Below are 20,587 nucleotides of genomic sequence, written 5' to 3'. Positions count from 1 at the left end.
TTCTTGGGCGGTAGGAAGTGAGTCAAACCAAGGGATAAGGTTCTTTAGTTTTCAAGAAAGTGTCTAAGTGTTGTAATTGAAAGAATTGTTTGTAAAACATCATTTCGATTATAGTGAAGAAAAATCTCCCAGATCAGCCGGGAGGCCTGGATGTAGTTTGCAAGTGGACCCGCAAATGAACCAGGATAAAAACCTTGTTGCACGCTTTTCTTTCCCTACTCTCTTTATTGCTTTAATCGATTACTTTGTATAGTTGTATTAATTGTAATAATCTGTTTCTATACTGTACTGTTGTAACTCTGATATATATGTTAGCTATGTATATTTGCTTCGATCTCAGTTGCTTGTCGTACAAGAAATTGAATCTGTTTGTGCTATCTGAGCTGTTTTAATCGATTAAATTGCTTGCGTTAGTCGATTATTCTTTCTTTGTTAATCGATTAAACTGGGGGTTTTTCAGCATTGCATGTTGTTTGCGAAAAGCGGATACTTTAACTGCTACACCTATTCAAGCCCCCCTTCTAGGTGTATTTTAGCCATTGATACCTAACATCCAATGCATATAATGATGATGTACATCATGTCACAAGCTTCATCTTCAAAAACCATCATTTTATCTCTTCCTTTATCATCATAATTAGGGGAGAGCAAGACCTGGTCCTACCTGAAAACCGCCCCATCCCATTTGCTTCAGGCTGAGTCAGACCCAATTCAATGTGTTAAAAGGGGACTGACCTGTAAAAAATTGAAATGGGACAACATTTGGTCAAGACGTGTCTATGTCTGTCTTGTGGTCACCCGACCCAGCCCACAGTATATATAAATGAAAAACAAGTGTCTTTTATCCAGTTACAAAATACCATTTAGCCTTTCCTTTGCCCATTTACTTTATTATTTTATTTATTATACAAGTACAATTTGTACAAGAGTTGAAGAAAGTAAAGTCACGTGTGACAATATTGAAACAACTTCTTCCCCGTTTATTATTATTCTCCATCATAATTATTTCAATGTTCATTTAGGGTTACTTCCTTATATCACCATTTAAGAAATGAAGAATTGTCATTCCTTCATCTTTTTCATTTTCATGTGTTGTTATGGATTATTTCAGCATCTTCACAGACTCATATTGTTCTTGCCTCATGTTATCCAAATATTTCTCATTTCTTTAATTTATTATTCTAACTCTTGAATTTACAAGCCCTTTGTATAATTTTCATATTATTTCAACCTAAGCAAGTCAAAACCCTCATACAGAATCACCAACAATAACTCAGGAAAACAAGGTTGGTAGAGATGAAGATGAGGGAAAAAAGAAATCCATTGTTTGAGTTCACTTCACTAAGCTTCCTTTTACATAGACTAAGGGCCAACACAAGGCTAAGTATAACCATTATCCCAACACATGCCGGAAAATGTTGAGAAGTTTGAGAAAACATTTGATAGACTTTATGATTAAGAGTCAGACTTTCGAAAATGGTTTGTGATGATGACAAAGGGAAGAGGAAATGTGGTCCACTTATAGATAAGGATTAGAATCATGCTAGGATATTCATTTAGTTTTTGGAAATCTTTTATAGAATGACTTTGCATTTTATGATTCTCTACATGTGACTTCAAATAAATGCTATAGTGAAATTGCATTAATACAAGCTACTTTGACATCATGGAGTTATAATCAATCTAAACTTTTTGGTTCAATAGCTCTTTCTATAATAGCAAAACATGATAAATATATGGGAAATGTTGAAAAGATTAAGCTATTGCTGTGTGTTGGGAATGTCTTGGATCCTTAATTCAAACTTGAGCATGTCACTTGGATCATGGAGGATACATACACTAAATATTTGGCAGTCAATATGCTTAATTTGGTCAAAGACAGCTTGGAGGACTTGTACAAATTTTATGCACAAGGAATTTCTGAAAATATGGAAATGGTAGATGGTGGAGATTACGTGAATAATACACTTAATGCAGCATTGGAGGACAACCTTAAGGGGTCAAAAGTCCAACATGCAGTGAAAAATAGGGAGAAATGTTGGAAAAATCAAAAAAGGACCAAAAGTAATTCTGAAAAATTAATCTTGAGAGATACTTGGTAGAAGATATTGTTGAGGATGAAGACAACTTTGACATTTTGGCTTGGTGGAAGACAAATGCTTGAAAATATAAGATATTTTTTTATCATGGCTTGTGATGTATTTGTCATTGTTGGACTAGACTGCGACCGGGGAACCTCCAACCACCAGAGAGTTCTATTGCTACATGGGTATGGGAAGAGTGAAGAGTCAGAAGTGAGACACCATATCTTGAACCAAAACCTTAAGGCATTAGTTTCATGGGTCTTTCATTCTTATAAACTCTTTCACTCTTACTTGCATATCCAATGTGAGACTTCACATTTGCATCCAAGTCATGTTTTAGCACCAACGGACACGTGCTTGATGTCTTTCGATGCCCTTTATCACCTAAAATGGTTGAAACTCTCATTTGTACTTCAAATTAAATAAACCTTGGTCTTATGCTTTATAATAAAGATTTTGATTAATTTGATAGTATTAAGAAGATTATTGGTGATTAGTTTACTATTTCCTTTTACTATTGTTTAATAACTTTAAAAGATAGGTTATTTCATGTAAATCAACTTTGTGTTTTGCATATGTTTTTGTTAAGATTATTGAGTCACATAGATCAATTGAAGAACCAACAACCTTGAACTTTGAGTCATATGTAGCCTTGGCATGAACTTCGTTTTGTTTTTGGTGTGGGGTAAAAATAATTTTTGTGTATATGAATACTACTTATATAACATTATTTTGGAATGTATAGTGAGTTAGAAGGCTTATAAAGATAGTGCATTTTGTTGGTCTATAGAAGTCTCACTTAACTTAGATTCTATTATGAAGGTTGATTTTTGTGATTTGTATGCGATCTATTTATAATGATATACGTTGCTCGTTGTGATCTATTTATCCTTACTTACACTATAGCTTATCTATTTATGAATGATTTATACTACTTGTTTGTCATGGCTCATGATTTACTAGTATTAACTTCAATATCTGAAGTTATATTCAGATAAAATATCTGCAACAAGAACTTGGCTAAGCATGAAACAATTGATTACTTGAATATTAATATAATGATATGGATGTAAATGGATGTGAATATCTTTTGTGTTCAACAAAAATTTCAGTATATTTTCCTTTTTTATGTTATGAATGTAGTGATCACTTGATTATAAAAAAAATATTATGATCGTGTGGCATGCTAGGATTCTTTTTTTTCTATAAATGAATATGCATGAATATACTAATAAATATTTAGGTGTTTGTACCAATTTTGAAGTTTTTCTAATTTTCATGTTGGGTTATTTGTATAGACTACTAACATTTGTGCATACTACATATATTCTAAAAAAATGATTACTTGAATATGTTTGTGAAACAATTGATTACTTGAATATGTTTGTGAAACAATTGATTATTTGAATATGAATATAGTGCTATGGATGTAAATAGATGTGAATATCTTTTGTGTTCAACACGAATTGCAGTATATTTTCTTTTTCTGTTATGAATGTAGTGATCGCTTGATTATAAAAAATGATTATGATTATGTGGCATGAGAGGATTCTTTTTTGTTTTATAAATGGAAATGCATGCATATATTAATAAAGATGTAGGTGGTTGTACAAATTTTGAAGTTTTTCTAATTTTCATGTTGAGTTATTTGCGCAGACAGCTCATGTTTGTGTAGATCGCATATATTATAAAAAAATGATTACTTGAATATGTTTATGAAACAATTGATTGCTTGAATATGAATATAGACATATAGTTATATGGATGTAAATAGATGTGAAAGAATTTCAGTATATTTTCTTTTTCTATTATGAATGTAGTGATCACTTTATTATAAAAAATTGATTATGATTGTGTAGCCTGAGATGATTCTTTTTTGTGCAATAAATAGATATGCATGCATATATTAATAAAAATGTAGGTGGTTGTACCAATTTTGAAGCTTTTCTAATTTTCATGTTGGGTTATTTGTGCAGATTGCTCATGTTTATACGGACTACTCTAATGGGTACTGTTAGTGCATTGTAGTTTTATAAAATCTTACACTTATGCAAGAAAAGAAATATTTTTGGCAAGTTCATCAAAATGCATTCAAGAGCTTCCGTTTACATATTTAGTTTGCAAGGTATATTTTTATAAGATTTGGCTTATTTCCAAATGCTTCTTTTGGTTGATATGACATTATAAATATGACTTTCTTTTATGTGATATAATAACTAAAAATATTTACATTCTTACTTGCTAGGTATTTTTTTTTCTTTTCAGATTTAGCTCGTTTCCAAGTGCTTCCTTGGCTTTGCTTGTATTTGAACAAATTCAATATTACTTATTTACCAAGTATTATTTGATAACTTCAATATGTTTGGTGAGTACCATTAGCATGTGCTGAAAGAAGGACAAACTTAGACCTATCCTATTTTAGTCAGGTCTTAATTGGACCCGTACATGTCGAGTCTCATTAAATATAGAGTTAGGTTCAGATTAATACTTAATTTGATCAATATTTAGGGTTGAGTAAATTATTAAGAGGATTCCGTTATCACTTACAAAATTGACAACCACCATGAAACCTCTTAGTGACACTAATCATTGGTCTCAATTTTTGTAGTTAACTATAATTATGGACATCATGATAAATAATAGTGACTGATATAGTTTGGTCATATGATGTGAAACACTATTATTAGGACTATTTATTATCATATAAAAAATTCATGAACAATAAATAAGTCAATTCCATATATGAAGGATTGAGCTTCTCTCCAAGACTAGATTGTGTGGAGAAATATTTTCTTTAAATTTTTATATTATTTAATTTAAAAATTAATAAATATTTGAACTCTTAGATTTTTTTATGTGCCACATGTTAATAGATCTATGAAGTAATGGACCATCTGATACTTGATACTGAAGATTCAACTACTATATGAAATATATGTTTGGTTTGGGGAATGACAGACACACAAAGCATCCAAGTGAAGGTGTGCTTCCCTTGTTTACTCCTACACTCATATTTCTTTATTTGAGTTCACATTGCACATAAACATTTATGGAATAGTAGCATATTTAAATTGAGAAAAACATATATACATTGAAGTGTAAGAGTTTTTTACATTGTCGCATCATCTACTATTCATTCTCCATATTCATTGATTCTTCATGAAAAAGTAATCAAAATGAAGAATACACTGACTATGTATATATCTTTACATTGTCGGTACATAAATATTATTTTCATTTAAATTATTGATTTGCTTATTTAATTTAAGAGAAAATGATGAATACACTAACAGAAAGTGTAAGAGTTTTTTATACTGTCAGTCCATTGTCTACCATTTATTTTCAATTATGTTTGAATTTTCACAAAAATTAATCCAAATAAAAGGTAGATGAAGCACTGATTGTACATAATTCTTTACACTGTTAGTACATCAATATTACACTCTTAATTTAATCTAAAGTATAGGTTATGGGCTTCTTGTTATTAAATTCCAGTGACCCCTGCCTTTTTATGTTTACAAACGTTGTGATATGTTACTTGGGTTACAGGTTCTGAGCATGCTGTTGTCACCCTCTTGTTTCTGATATGCCCTCTGATGTTATCCCTCTGCATATCCTACGTCGTTGGCACCATCTCTAGAACCACAAACGACCATGGTGTAGTTCCAGTTCAAGAATAATAATTCATAGTCACCTAGTAAGTGGTTCTCTTCAGCATGAATGTGGGTACGTAATGTGTGGTACGTTACCCTGTTAAATACCGTTACAAGATGTATATTCAGTATGATTTCTATAGCTCTTAGCAATGTCATTTCTAATGCTGCTTTTGTAGGTTTGGATCAATTTTTGTTTCACCATAAGAGAAATACCAAAGCATAAAATTCTTTCTTATTTATTGTAACTCATTCATTAAAGTGAGTATACATTACTAATTATTATTTTTTTCTTTTATTTAAATTGTAGGTAAAAATCCAGTTGATTCTTTAACTAAAACCAATTAACAAAAAAACTATAAATTGGTATGAGAAAACTAATTCGCAGTTATATGCCAAAATGAAATAATTGAAATAATTGTGTTTCAATAAATAATATTGTAATTAACATTTGAAACAGAGCACCAGCAGAGAACGAAATAGAGAAAGGAAGAGAGAACTGACCTGGGAATGAGTTTGAGACTCTTCCGATAGAAAGGGGGCTGCTGAGAAATTAACCGGTTGCGTGGGTTTTGTTCTAATCTGTCACTGATACAGATAGTGATGTAGGTGGAAATCTGTCACTAGAAGTATTAGTATATGACAAATTTGTTGTGTTTACGAGTGGCACTATAAATGACATCTTCTTCATGTCAGTTTCAGTTGTAGCATTATCTTCCTAACTTTCTGGGTTATGGCTATGTACACATAAGATTTTGTATTATTATGATATAAAATGCAATGTATAATAGCATATCAACCATCAATGAGAAATGAACACAACTATGTCAAAGTGTTGATACTTGGCTATGCCAATTCTTCTCTCTTGCTTTCCATTGCATGGGTGACTCATATTCATGGGCGATGGTGCACGAGATCTCATATAGTGGAGTTTGACATGGTATATATATGCAATCTTACCTATATAAGCGAATATACTATTGTAAGGATTTGAACCAACTACTTAGAAGTTACAAATCAAGCAGTTATCATGTGCCTAAACTTACCTTCTTAGATGGTGGTTAAAATTTTAATTTCCGCCTGAATAATCCTTCTATTACATCCCACTAAATTAAATAGGATCCTGCTAACATAGCATAGTCAGTGGGTGGATAGTAAAGTAGCATATATATTTTTATTATCATCTTAACAATTGCTTCTATTATCTTCTAGATTAAATATTTGGAAAAAGTAGATGCATGTCAAAATGTTGTTATATGGGACATTACAAACAAATAGTGTACATGCATTGACAAGCAAGGAGCTTAATATCCATTGATATTACAATAAATTGGTTAAAGAATAACTTATTATCTTCACAAATCAAAAGTAATAGAGGAATTTGTTTTTTTAAGAGGGTTGAGCAGAGAACTTGTTTTTACACTACTGTAAGCTTCAAATTGGACGATCAAGAAGTTGCTGCAAATTAAGCCCTATAAAGCTACCATTGCCAAAAACTCAAAATACACAAATAAATATTAAAGATAGAAGCAGATGCGCCATACACAAAACTAGTGCACATTTAAAAATGTTACAGAGAAGAAAAATCTCATGCTCTATACCTACTTTAGGAATTTCTCATGTCTATAATCTATACTGCACCAACACAGATTCGGTTGTGTACTCTAAGCAGCAATACAGTATTTCCATAACTTCATAACAACAGAACAAAAATGAAAGTTAAATACTCGAGGATTAGTTATCAATACAGTTTTACTGATAAAACCTTTACTCAAGTCTTAACCCTCATTTTTATCCCATACCAATCTGAGCCTTAGGTTAGCTCCACTTTGTGAGATATACATTACAACCACTATTCTAGTTACAAAAATGGGCTGTGAGGGAAAATAACAAAGTAAGAAGCTTCGCTGAATTAGCTTGTACATTTAGACACCCCTTTATGTGTACTCTGATAAGCTACAACACCTTTTTCATCCGTAGAAAGATTGATTTTATTATGGTACCAAGCTACAAGGCCTTGGCAAGTGACCCTAAGCTTTCATGCTTCTGATCAAAATGCTCAAGAACATATGATATTTGTCTTTACAGGATGATTATAATCTGTGGTCACACATTCACTAAGTCTACTTCCCACCTCAATTGAGCTGCAACCAGGAGCTCTTGACTGTTTTATCTGATTCCTAGCAATCACCTTCTTATCCCACATGCCTATATCTGCATAAATATTAGACATAGCAACACTGTCACTTACATAACCAGGGTCCAACTTTAGCAGCTTATGCCTCACTTCTGCACCGAGCTCTAATTCACCATGCAGGCTGCATGCCCCCAGCAAGGTTCGCCAGATTACCGCTTTTGGTGGCGTCGGCATCTGCATAATGAAGTCATAAGCATCTCTCAGATGCCCTGCTCTGCAGAAAAGATCTACCATGCAGCCGAAGTGAGGCTCTCTCGGCTGTATACCATAATCTTCAGTCATACTTCTGAAATGGCCTTTGCCTTTCTCAACCAACCCTGCATGGCTGCAAGCCATTAAAACTCCTATGAATGTCACATCATTCGGGGTTACGAGATAGCTGCAGGAATTCAAGTTTTTCTTCTCACTCCTTGTGTTCATTTCTTCAAAAATTTGAAGAGCCTCATGTGCTTGCCCATGCAGTGCATGCCCCACAATCATGGAAGTCCAAGTTGTGACATCTTTGTTCTTTGTGCTATCAAACAACCTCCTAGAAGTTACAATATCCCCACATTTGGCATACATATTAATGAGAGCATTAGTCAAGCACAAATCCTTTTTCATACCTTGTTTACTCCGAACGAAAGCATGGATCCTTTCACCCATTTCCAGTGCCCCGGTATCAGCACAAGCAGAGAGAGCAACCGTTACCGTGACTTGATCAGGTTCAACATTGTTCATCTGCATCAGCCTGAACACTTCTAAAGCTTTGTTTGGTTTGTGATTGTCAACATAAGCAGATATTAAAGAGGTCCAGCATATAATATTCTTATCGGGTATTTCATCAAACATCTGGTGTGCTTCACACAGATTCTCCCATTCAGCATACAATTTCAGAAGCAATGTCTGAAGTTGAACTACGTATTGGAACCCAAATTTCAGTACGAGGCAATGCAATTGTTTTCCTTCGGAGGAGCTATGTTTCTTATTGCAGGCTTTTAGAGCAAATAGGAAAGAAAAGCTGTCAATAGAATTAAAAGATGATCTTTCTCTAAGTAAGTATCTGAAGTATAGAAGGACCTTGGTTTGGTTGTTGCATTCAAGGTACTTTTTGAGGGTCTGATTTGGCCTTGGTGGCTTCAGGCTATTGTGGAATTCAGCTTTGAGATGCCACTTGGACAAGGGAACATTAGCCAAAGGGTTTAACCATTTCAAGTGTTTCATGAATGGTTCGTGCCACAAATTCAACTTCAGCATTGTTATGTGGCTAGACTTTTATTTAAAATTATCAGATCATTCACAATTCATAAAAGTCAAACTTTATTATATAGAAAAACTATAGGAGGATTCATGAATTCACTGTCGTGACATTCAAAGAAGAAACCTTGCGACCATGAGGTAACTATGGTTCCTCTTAAATTTTAAGAGTTTCGTTTTCCGTGATACTCCTTCGGCCATAGATATGGGGCTTGAACCAACAACCAAGCAGTTAAAAATAATCTTTATACCAAGTGATCTTCAATGATTTTTGTTTATTTTGTGCACAAAAGTCTCTATATACCAATAAGACTTCTATTCAAAAGTCATGTTAGTAGAAACTGATTTCCTAACATACGGAAGACGTAATGAAGTATCACGACTTTTAGACACAAAAAGTAACGATTATAAATTTAACGAATGAGATTAAGGTCATTTGATTAAACAGCTATAAAAATAGTTCGCTTGGAAACGAACTAACTTGCACTAGTTAGTCGCCACCAAATAAAAATTGGTATTGTTATCATAAATCATAATGAAACCAAGTTGGTATTGTCCTCACCTCAAATCTAGTTTCTCCGTTTGGTACAAAATAAATCAACAAAGATTTTCCCATCTTTCTTTATATAGTTGGCTCTAATTGATTCCCCATAACCTCCTACTTCTATTATATCCTACAACGATCACAACCTACTATGTATGAGTATCCCTCACCTCTAATCTAACCTCTTCATTTCCTTTGTAAAATTCAAAAAATCTTATTGTTTTGTTAAACACTTTCTTGTGCAAATAACAACAAAAATCAAGATCAAATAATGCTTTATTATTTTCTCTAATCTACTGACAAACTAAGATAAAATAGAATATGAAAGCTATAGAAGATGAGAAGAAGAGAAGAAAAATGAATATGAAAATGAAAACTGAACTTTCTGAATTAGGAATATTGAGATATCACATAAGAATTATATAATTATATTTTTCCACGACAGATAATCAATTATGACTTAGTCATAATCGACTATTGGTTGGTTAAAACTTCTTAAACAATTATTGAAATAGGATAATCGGTCGACTACAACTTAAATTATTTTTGGAAAAATGCATATGCTCCTTAATCGATTACTAATTGGTTATCTCTAGTTAAACTCGAAATTTTAGCTTAATCATCATCTCGATCATCATATGAAATGATCATAATTAAAATCAATGATATGAGATACATGAAATATATTGGGCTTTATCCATCATTAAATCTAGACCTAAAAGATATTAAAATGAAATGCAAATTAAGATATAACATAAGAGTAATCTTGGGTTTCATCTTGCGTCTTTTGTATGTTTCACTATGTCATCTTATAAGTTGTTGTTTTCATCAAAATCATGATATGCGGAATCTTCAATCTCATATACATTTAAGCTTTCAATCTTCCTATTTTTTATTATGACAATCCACTAAGTCAATTCTTCAAGACAAGAGTAGTTTTTATATGATATATGTAATTCTTCAAGTATATATGCTCTCTCTCAAGAGGAACTCTTGAATTTTGATATGCGGAAGCTTTAATTATATCCTAAATCTTGTAAAAATTAAAAACATGTACTTTTTCAACCAAAGTAAGATGTCAAAGGTTGAGATTATAATATATATTGAGTACAGGATCTTAAATAGATATCACAATGGATAGCGTGATCCACATACACTTCGAATAGGATCATTAACAAAATAACCAATAACTTGTGTAAACATAAAACAAAAGAAATATAGTTTGTTATTACAATTCATCAAATCTCATCATTGTTCAAAATTACAGAAAATATTAAAAGTATCAAAGATTACAAACCAAATAACCAAAGTACTTGAATCAAAATACCAAATATCCAAAACAAACAAGTACAATGGATTAAAATAAAATACAAATGAACAAGAGAAATATCAAGACTCTTAACCTATAGGAGGGAAATTGTCCTCAAGTCTAGAGAGGCGAGTGTGAATTACTTCAAATTGAATCTATAATTGCATCCATAGTGTCCACATGAGCATTTAAGTAACATTTTGTTGGATAACAAGAACTTTAACACATCTAAAGGGGGTGATTATATGTATTGGTGTACAATTCAAACTTTTAAGTTTTGAAAGATATTCTCATATTTTCCTTGATTTAATCGATAACAACATACTTAATCCATTAACAGATTTCTACAGTTAATCGATTAACTCATGGTTTAATTGATTAACTCGATATGTTTCTTGAAAATCTTTAGTTCTTTGACACAATGATATGCAATGATCAATCTATTCTTTCAAACTCTTTAAAAATTCAATATATAAGATTAGTCATGCAGACACAATTATACAACAACGCTAATATGAATTTAATGCTAGATAATAGAAATTGATAATTGCTTAAACGTACAAGAAAAGGGGTATGCGAATTTGATACATTCGATTTTATCCTAGTTCGATTGTCAACCACTACAATCTACATCCACTTCTCCTTTTCTGATTTAGGAGATTTGCTTTCACTAAGAAAAATAGAAATATTCATACAGTCAACCCTCCACCGAGAACCTCTTAGACCTAGCTTCTAATGGATAGTCTCACCACTTCTAGCTTAAGATTTCTTTGAATTGTACTCTCCATCTATGCTGATACCTCATAGTTTGAGAGATGAATTGTAAATTGAATATTCTTTTTGTGTACAATATTTTTGCATCTTTTCTTATACTAGTATACTCTATTCAGAACATATCTGAACCTTCTTGATATCTCAAAATATCTGGATATGATAATGTATTATCATGAAATTCAAGGGTTCTGAAAACACTTTCATGTGACATGAAGGCTTGAATGTGTCTTCTCAAAAATTCATGAAGAATTCTCTTGTTGTGTTTCAAAGTCTCTAGCACTTTTTCTTCTTCTGAGAACTCTCTAGTTTGCTCTTGATAAATCGTGTCAATTACTCATGGGGTTTGTTGGTTATAATAACCCTCAGTTTCAATCAATTTTTTATTAGTTTAATCGACTATGATGATACTTAATTGAATAACTTTCTTTAAAAATCCAAGATTTCAAAATTGAGACTGACTTAATCGATTAACTATTAACTTAAATGATTATCCGTTTTCTGAAAACACTTAATTGATATGTTATGCACCTCTAACATGATTTAATAATGTAAGATATATGATTTGAAATGACATAAGTTTGACCTTGTTTAATACATAAAAAAAATCATGAAGTCGTGTATGAATTTTAATGCATCAAAATCATGAAGTCATGTATGAATGTTAATGCACAAAAATCATGAAGTTATGTATGAATGTTATTGCATCAAAATCATGAAGTCATATATGAATGTTAATCTCATATGCATCATAATCATCATTCTAATTTGTGAGATTTTCATTTGTTTCATCTTTCCTAGAGTCTACCCATTGAAAACATCTTAGGACCTAAGGAAATGAAAATCACTCTTACGCTTTTGTTGATCCTCTTGACGCTTGAACTTGAGTCTTCAATGTTGTTGTTGATTTAGCTTTGTCCATATCTTCATTATTTGTCTTCATCAAAATTATACAATGCACATTTGCATTCACACTCTCATGTTCTTTGAATATTCCCATCATGTTGTCTATGTGAGTAGTGAGGAGCACATGCATTTAATCCATCAAATTATCCACATTCATGCTGCTTTTAGAAGTACACACCTCTTAAGCTTTCATTCCCCCCGACTCCTAATCGGAGGTATTAGAGCCATGATGCTTGTTAGGTATGAAAATAACCTTAATTCATAAGGCTAATTAAACACATTTTAATTCTAAATACTAACTTTATGCATTCATAATTGGAAATTTGATGAATTATTATACTAATCCTTTGAATTAAATTTCCATAACATTTTAGGGCATTAAAAGAGTAAATCATGCAAGAATTTGTGCCAAATGACAAAAAGCAAGTAAGGCTACAAATCAGTTGTCGCGCACCCAACACATGAATGACTCTCAGCATAGTTGCGTTGAGCATGGAAGCCGCTACCCATGCGCCCAGCGCAAGCACAAAAACGCAATATGTTAAAAGGGGATCGAAAAAGTAAAGGAATAATCTGATTTTTAATTCCCAACTAATTTTCGGTCAATTTTAAGATGTTTTCTATTCCCTTAGTCCGTATGATAGTTTATGCTAGAAATGAGATGTAAAGGTGAGGGGGTATGAGTGATGGAGTTGATGCAAGTTCATGGAGGAAGTACTACTTCTCCATGAATTGTAATTTTTTGCATCATTCTTTATCTTAGTTTTGTATGAAAATGCTTCACTAGGTTACTCCCATGTTTGGGATTGATTGTAATATTCATTGGATATTATTTTTGGAATTGGTTTATAAGAATTATTTTTTAGTGCTTAATACTTATTTTGTGAACCAAGATTTGTTAAGTATGATTTTGGAAATGAATTAATGAGTAAATTATGTTCAATAGCCTAAAACATGTAATTCATCATTTTTCTATAATGCTAGACATACTTTTATGCTTAATTTTCACATGTATGCTTGTGTTCATATGATTTCTAGACATAGATTCATATAAGTATCGAATAACTCTCAAACTTGTTGGCATAGACTACTAGACATAGAGGTATTCTTAATGGTTCATATAGCTTAATCTTATTAAACTAGTTGCTAGACATAGATCTATTTTAATAAGGTATTAGTATAGACCAAAACATTGACAACTAATATAATTGTGATGTTGCACATAACTCATCTTCACATGCATAGACTACTAGACAAAGAGATATGTTATGTGGGTCATAATCCTCAATCGTGTGCGTAAAGTTACTAGACAAGAGCTTTATTGTATAAGTTGCTAAAATGATTAAGACATTAGCTTTTAGTGCTATTGAGGTCCATTGTTGTGTAAAATTCATTCTTGATTTATTTGTTTGATTAGTTCTGAAGTTATGGAAAAAGAATAGGAGATCAATTCCACGTGGAAATTCCAACATCTTTATTTTATAGTAATTTTACTATTTGCAAACTACATCACCAAAAACCCTTTTGAAATAACTTAGGATAGTGATTTGATTGTTGAAAGACTAGATTTAGCAAGTCCCTATGGATACGACAAACCTCTTACTTTATACTTGTTCGCGACACTATATTGTAATTTCAATACCAATTTGTCGGTTAGCAATGCTCCACTCGTGGATTAGACTTTGTATTCCATTTTCCATCACCATGTCGTTCTATATTCATCTGGTTCAAGGTATGGTGTACCAACTTCAATAATGCATGATATAAATATGGAATATAGTAACCTTGCATTTTCGTCATTTCTCCCCCCCACTGCATGTTCCAAAATAACTTGTGGCAATGAATGGACAATTCATTCTTGATTGTATACATGTACTTTGAGTCGGAAATTCTTGGTTGGGCATTGTTGTGAGTCCTTGGAATTAAGATATAGACAACAATTTTTTGTGAATTAGTCTGTCATCAACTTTCATATGACCAAACTTTAAAGTTATACCTTCAATATATGTTAAATAGTTGTGTAAACAAGATTTATAAACCAGAAAATGGTGAAAACCAACTAATGTCAAAACCAAACCAATTTTGGTTTCCATAATCATTAGGCATAATACCGTCGAAGATTAACTCACGAACTATCTCAAATATGTCTTGTGAGAGTATAATCCTATGACCCAAAACAAGAGTAACCCATATGTTTCCTCGTTTAGTAAAGTTTGCATAATACTCCTTCACTAACCTAGGATAGATATTGATATTCAATTGGAAAAAGATAGTGATCCCTTGAGTGATAAGAGCATTAGGGAACCCAAATCCCTTTTGCAAAAGCCATTGCACGTCGCAGAACCGATGCATTTCAAGGGTATGTTCCTCAAACATAATCATTCTCTCTATGTGGCTATCTTTGGAGTAGAAGGGTCACTAACATACCTTGGTGGACCTTCCAAAGGGGTTGATAAATATGTTTTATTCTTTAAGAAAAAAGGATAGACACCAATTGTATGCTTGACCCTTTTTACTCCAAATGGATAAACACGACTAGCATCTAAATCTGGTGATTCATTTTTTTGGATAAGCTTGCGTTTTTTGTAGTTGATTTTTATGGCCTTGAGTGTAATTCTAAAACAATTCTCATAGTGTAGTAGATGTCTAATATTGTGATTTGGATTGTTTTACCCTTGGGACATCATGGATAATAGTATGTTTGCACAATTTGTATAGTACTATAAACCGACCTAAATATAGTGACCTAGTTCACGACTAAGCCAATAATCCTTCATATTAAAATTAATAGGTTAAAAGAGGAAAATTGGAATAGTTTCATTATATTGAGAAATTCTTAAAGAAAATTACTATGATCCTAAACCTACATGTGTCCATTTGATTGAAGTGTAAAATTATTTTCAAATGGAACTTGGGGTAATAGCACTATCAATTGGTGATGGAGAAGCAAGTTGACTAAGAAGCTTACCTTATGAGAATAATTGATACTAATCATTTTAGTCCACTATGATAATACCATAACTTTTGGAAAAGTCGAGAACCATTATTACAATGGTATGAAGCGGAAAATATGTCGTAAGCACGATACTGTTAGAGATTTACTCTTAATTAGAGTTGTTAGAGTGAATCATGTACACACTCATCACAATTTACTAGATCCTTTAACAAAAGAATACGTTAGATAGAAAGTCAAAAATACTTTTAAAATAATGGGACTATATCCCTCAAAGATATGAATCACTCTTGATGATAACCCGACCTAACTAATTGAAGATCAGAAGAAATAATTTCAATGAGTAACAACAAGTCATATAGTGAAATGAGATGAACATGCTAAAAAATATGACGATTCCTGAAATAAAGAGAGGTTGAGTTAATAGAATCTCTTAATGCGATTTATACCTTAATTAAAGTGGAGTACCTAAGCTACATGAGTAGCCTAGATAGTCTCACCTATGTAAATGTGGAATTGGGGACCATTTCCTATTAAATCTTTGGGGCATAAATTTCTAGAGAATTTGATATACTGAGATAGACGTGCATAACTATCTAATGCACAAACTTAATGAATAAACCCTTGGAAGGTTGCATGGTTTAATCTCAAAGATAAACTTCAAGACTACGAGTCACTATAGTAAAATCAAAATTCTACTCACTATGGAAAGGTACAAGTCGTAAGACATCTATGTTTATACACAACCTTATAGGATCTATTTTTATTCTTTTTTATTTCCTTTTATAATTTAAAGTGAGTGATGGTTGATATTTAGTGTGAAATAGAAAATGATAAGTCTCACATTAGGTAAGGAAATACTTGAATAATATTTATAAGTAAGGGATACGGTACTTAGGGTGTGTCTTGGGGAGCACATCATCTGTCCCAAATATTGTACCACTTCATGGACCTCTTGTTTCACATTGGTCAGAAAATGTAAAGTTAATATATTTTTAATTAATGTTTTACTTTTAGACCAATTAGAAACAATGGGTACATTGAGTGGTACAATGTTGAGACAAAAGATATGGCGCAATGCCGCAAGGGTTCAAGGATTTTGTGGTAGGAAAGAACTCACACCACTTGACTATCACATGCATCGTCGTTGTCGTATATCCTACCGGCTCTATTAGGTTTGGTTTGTGCTTGGGAAATGTGATATATGTAATTTTTATTCAAAAATGAATAAAATAATTATTTTTTTAAACAAATTAATAAATTCTTCTGAAAATGGATAAACTCGGATCCGGTCAAGGTCCACCAATGGATAAGCTCACCCAAGCTAGAGGAGTGGAGTGGTAGTAATACATGAGCTTTATAGAAATCTATATCTAATTGGATAGATTAATGATATTTATATTCTAATTGGAGTAGAGTACCTTGACTTCATAATTTCTCTTGATAAACTCACCTCTGTGAATGTGGAAGTGGAGACTTCTTCCTAATAAATTATGGGGCATACATTCCTAGAGCATTCTCCATAGTGGGATATAATTACACCTTGAAGTGGTAATAAAATACGAGTTTTATAGAATACAAAACTCAAAAGGTTATGGATGGTTTGATGTTAAAGATAGAGTTCAAGGCTATGAGTCGCTTTAATAAAATCTGAATCTTACTCACTTTGCAATGGTTCAAATCGTAAGATACCTATGTTTGCACATAATCTTCAAGAATCCATGATTATTCTTTTGTATTTCCTTTTATAATTTTAAGTGTAAGATTGTTGGTATTCAGTGTGAAATAAAAAAGAAAAGTCTCACATTAAGTAGTAGAAATACTTGAAAGGTATTTATAAGTAGAGGATGTGGTATTTGGGGTGTGTATCATTTTTATTAATATTGTACGAGTCCTCAAATCGGTTAGGGTATTGGTATGGTTGTATAGCGGTTTAACCCGTGGTTTACTAATTAAACCGCATACTGATGAAGTTAGATATACATATATATTATACAAACATTAATATTGAAAAATCAATAAAGAAGAACATAGTTACTTTTATTTTCATTAAAAAATTAATTTTAAATGAAAACCGACCGATATGACTTGTACGGTTCATTGAAAACCGAATGGTATTACCAGTTTTAATCAGTATGATCACATCACCAGTATAATTATTATACCGTACCAGTATTTGGACCGATTCACCAGTTTACCGTTTGAACCAGTCAGCACAAACATGTTTTTACAACACTAGTGTGTATCAAAAGTTACAAGCGTTTTATGTTGGGGGACGATGTGCACCAAATGACCACCACAAACATACGTGTCGTCATTTTCATTTGTCCAACCAACTCGATTAGGTACAAACCAGGCTTGGGCGATGTGGTATATTTATTATTATTAAAAAATGAATTATTTGTTTATGAAAAAAATTGATAAATGTTTCTAGAAACAGAAAAACTCGGATCCAGTCACAATCTATAAACGGATAAACTAACCTCGTGATGAATAAGTTCCAGTTCAGTTACGAATAAGCTTGATCTACTTTATTTTTTTTCATATTTTTTTTTGGATAAGCTTGTGTTTTAGGTCGTTGACTTTCTTTGTCATTTGTGATCTCAACCGATAAGTATAGGCTCCCCCACTTTAGAAAAAGTTGACTAGTTGAGGCATAATTCCTCAACTTCTTCACCATTCAATTCTTTATCGAAGCATTTCTAGCGTCCTTTATTATCTTTCTATTTCTGGTACGTTAGAGTAGTAGTAGCCATATAGAGTGGCATTACATGTAATAATGAGTATAATTCTATAACGATTCCTACAATGTAGTGGTTTTTTGGTATTGAATTAATTTGCTTTATCCTGTGAATGTTGTGGTTGATAGTTTGATTGCACAATATTTAACAGTACCATGAAAAATCTTAAAGAGAGTAGTCTAGTTTTCTACTAAACTAGGAGTCCTTGGTATTAAAGTTACAAGGTGTAAAGAGGGAATATCTTTAGATCATTCCCATGACATTGACAAAATCTTTAAAAAAATATAACTATTTTGACAATAAACATGGTAGAATATTATTTGATCCAAGTGTACAAATATTTTTGAAACTAGTGAACCATGGACCAAATATAAAGCATGGAACGTTTTTTAGAGGTAATCAGAAACATCAAGAGAACCATGAACCATGGCTTACATTATAAAAGGTGTCCCTTTGTAGATGAAGGATATAACAATGCATATAGTGTTGGATAACAAGGGTTTACAAACATCTAGAGGGGGTGAATAGGTGTAGCAGATCACAATTCCCGCTTTTCTGGTTAATAAGAAGTTCTGAAAAATCTCACTGCGTAATCGATTAACAGTAATCTTAATTTATTAATACCAGCAACACTTAATCAATTAACACTGGGTTTAATCTATTAACATGTTTCTTGGTTTTCTTGAAAATGATTTTCGTTATACAAAAAATTACATCGATCTACCCAATCTTAGGTGCAAGCTACCCAATGAATTTATGCATATATAATTATAGATTCAGAGCATGTAACAAATTTAGTAAGTAATGTAATCTAAGTATGGTAAGCATAGATAAGCTAAAATGAAAATAGATAAGGGATAGAGAAAATGAGGATGATGATCTTTATCCTAGTTCTATTTCCAATCACTACAATCTACATACAAGCCTCCATTTTGATCTTGGCAGATTTCTTCACTATAGGAACAAATATTTACAAACATTCTTCCAATCACAAGACTCCCTTCTTGGCCCTAGAGCTTCTATTGATTTGACCCTCTCACCCACTTCTAATGGATACCTTATACCACTTCTAATGATTTGGCCCCAACCACTTCTAACTCTCAACCAAGACTCTTGCTTAACTGAATGCTCATACTACCTAACTGCAGCTAGGATTTCCTAAATTTTATTCTCTCTTACAAGGTGATACCAACACACATAAGAGAATACAAAATAATCGTCTATGAAAGTGTGTATAAGTGGTGTGTATCTGTTGTTACCGTAACTTGCGGCAATTCTAAATGGCACGAAATAATACTTACTGGCTGAGTCACGACCATGTCACTCTCTTTAAGACGATTCGTGGCACTGCCCAAAATGTGCAAGCAGACTATCAACCATGTCGTCCCTAAGATAAAACAGCCCATAACTCTATTATCGAATTCTTACTGCACTGTAAGAACCAATCTCGAATACACCCACCACAATATGGCTACCAGTGCCAATTCTCGAAATTACCCACAATATGGCTACCCGTGCCAATTCTCTTCCCACAATACTGACTACCAGTGTTAGTTCTCGAAATCCCACAATATGGCTACTTGTGCCAATTCTTTACCCACAATACTGACTACCAGTGTCAGTTCTCGAAATCCCACTTTGGCTGCATGTGCCAATTCTTAAGTGTCACGGAAAGAAAGGGGGAGAAGTTTGCCGGAAATGCGTCGGCGGAATATTATGGGGGAGAAAGAAAAGTTGAGAGGAAACGCCTTCAACTTGGTGCAAGTTAAAATGAAATGAGAAAGCCTCTATTTATAACATGAGATTTTTCTCATGTTCCTCATTTCTCCAATGTGGGACTTGGGAGCTTATTTTTTATTTTTTCAAAACTCATCCATGTGGGACTTTGAGAGTTGTTTTTTCAAACTCTTCTATGTGGGACTTGGGTGTTTTTTATATTTCACACCCAAAAGTTCTCACTCATGGTTTTTCAACAAACCATGTTCCAACAATCCCCCACTTGAAATTAAAAACCAATTTCTGAGAATATTTGTGGTCTCAATAAGATTGTGCATAAACAAAGGTGTCATCCGACTTGAACCTTTGCATAGTGAATAAGATCCAGATTTTACTAGAGTGACTCGTAGTCTTGAACTCTATCTCCAGCATCAAACCACACACAACCTTTTCAAAGGTGTATTCTGTAAAGCTCGT

General features: G+C 32.6%; 1 protein-coding gene across 1 annotated transcript; it reads right to left on the bottom strand.

Annotated features, from left to right (window-relative positions):
* LOC109327537 (putative pentatricopeptide repeat-containing protein At1g74400) lies at positions 7,337-9,344 on the bottom strand. The gene has a single exon (XM_019560716.1). The coding sequence runs from the start codon at positions 9,168-9,170 to the stop codon at positions 7,797-7,799; it is 1,374 nt and encodes a 457-aa protein (XP_019416261.1). The 5' UTR covers positions 9,171-9,344; the 3' UTR covers positions 7,337-7,796.

Source organism: Lupinus angustifolius, chromosome LG15 (assembly GCF_001865875.1).
Source record: "Lupinus angustifolius cultivar Tanjil chromosome LG15, LupAngTanjil_v1.0, whole genome shotgun sequence".
NCBI lineage: Eukaryota > Viridiplantae > Streptophyta > Magnoliopsida > Fabales > Fabaceae > Lupinus > Lupinus angustifolius.
This window is presented reverse-complemented; position numbering and strand designations above follow the sequence as displayed.

Bases quoted from the DNA above. Each gene is read 5' to 3' on its own strand.
- LOC109327537 (XM_019560716.1), bottom strand. From the start codon at position 9,170: ATGCTGAAGTTGAATTTGTGGCACGAACCATTCATGAAACACTTGAAA.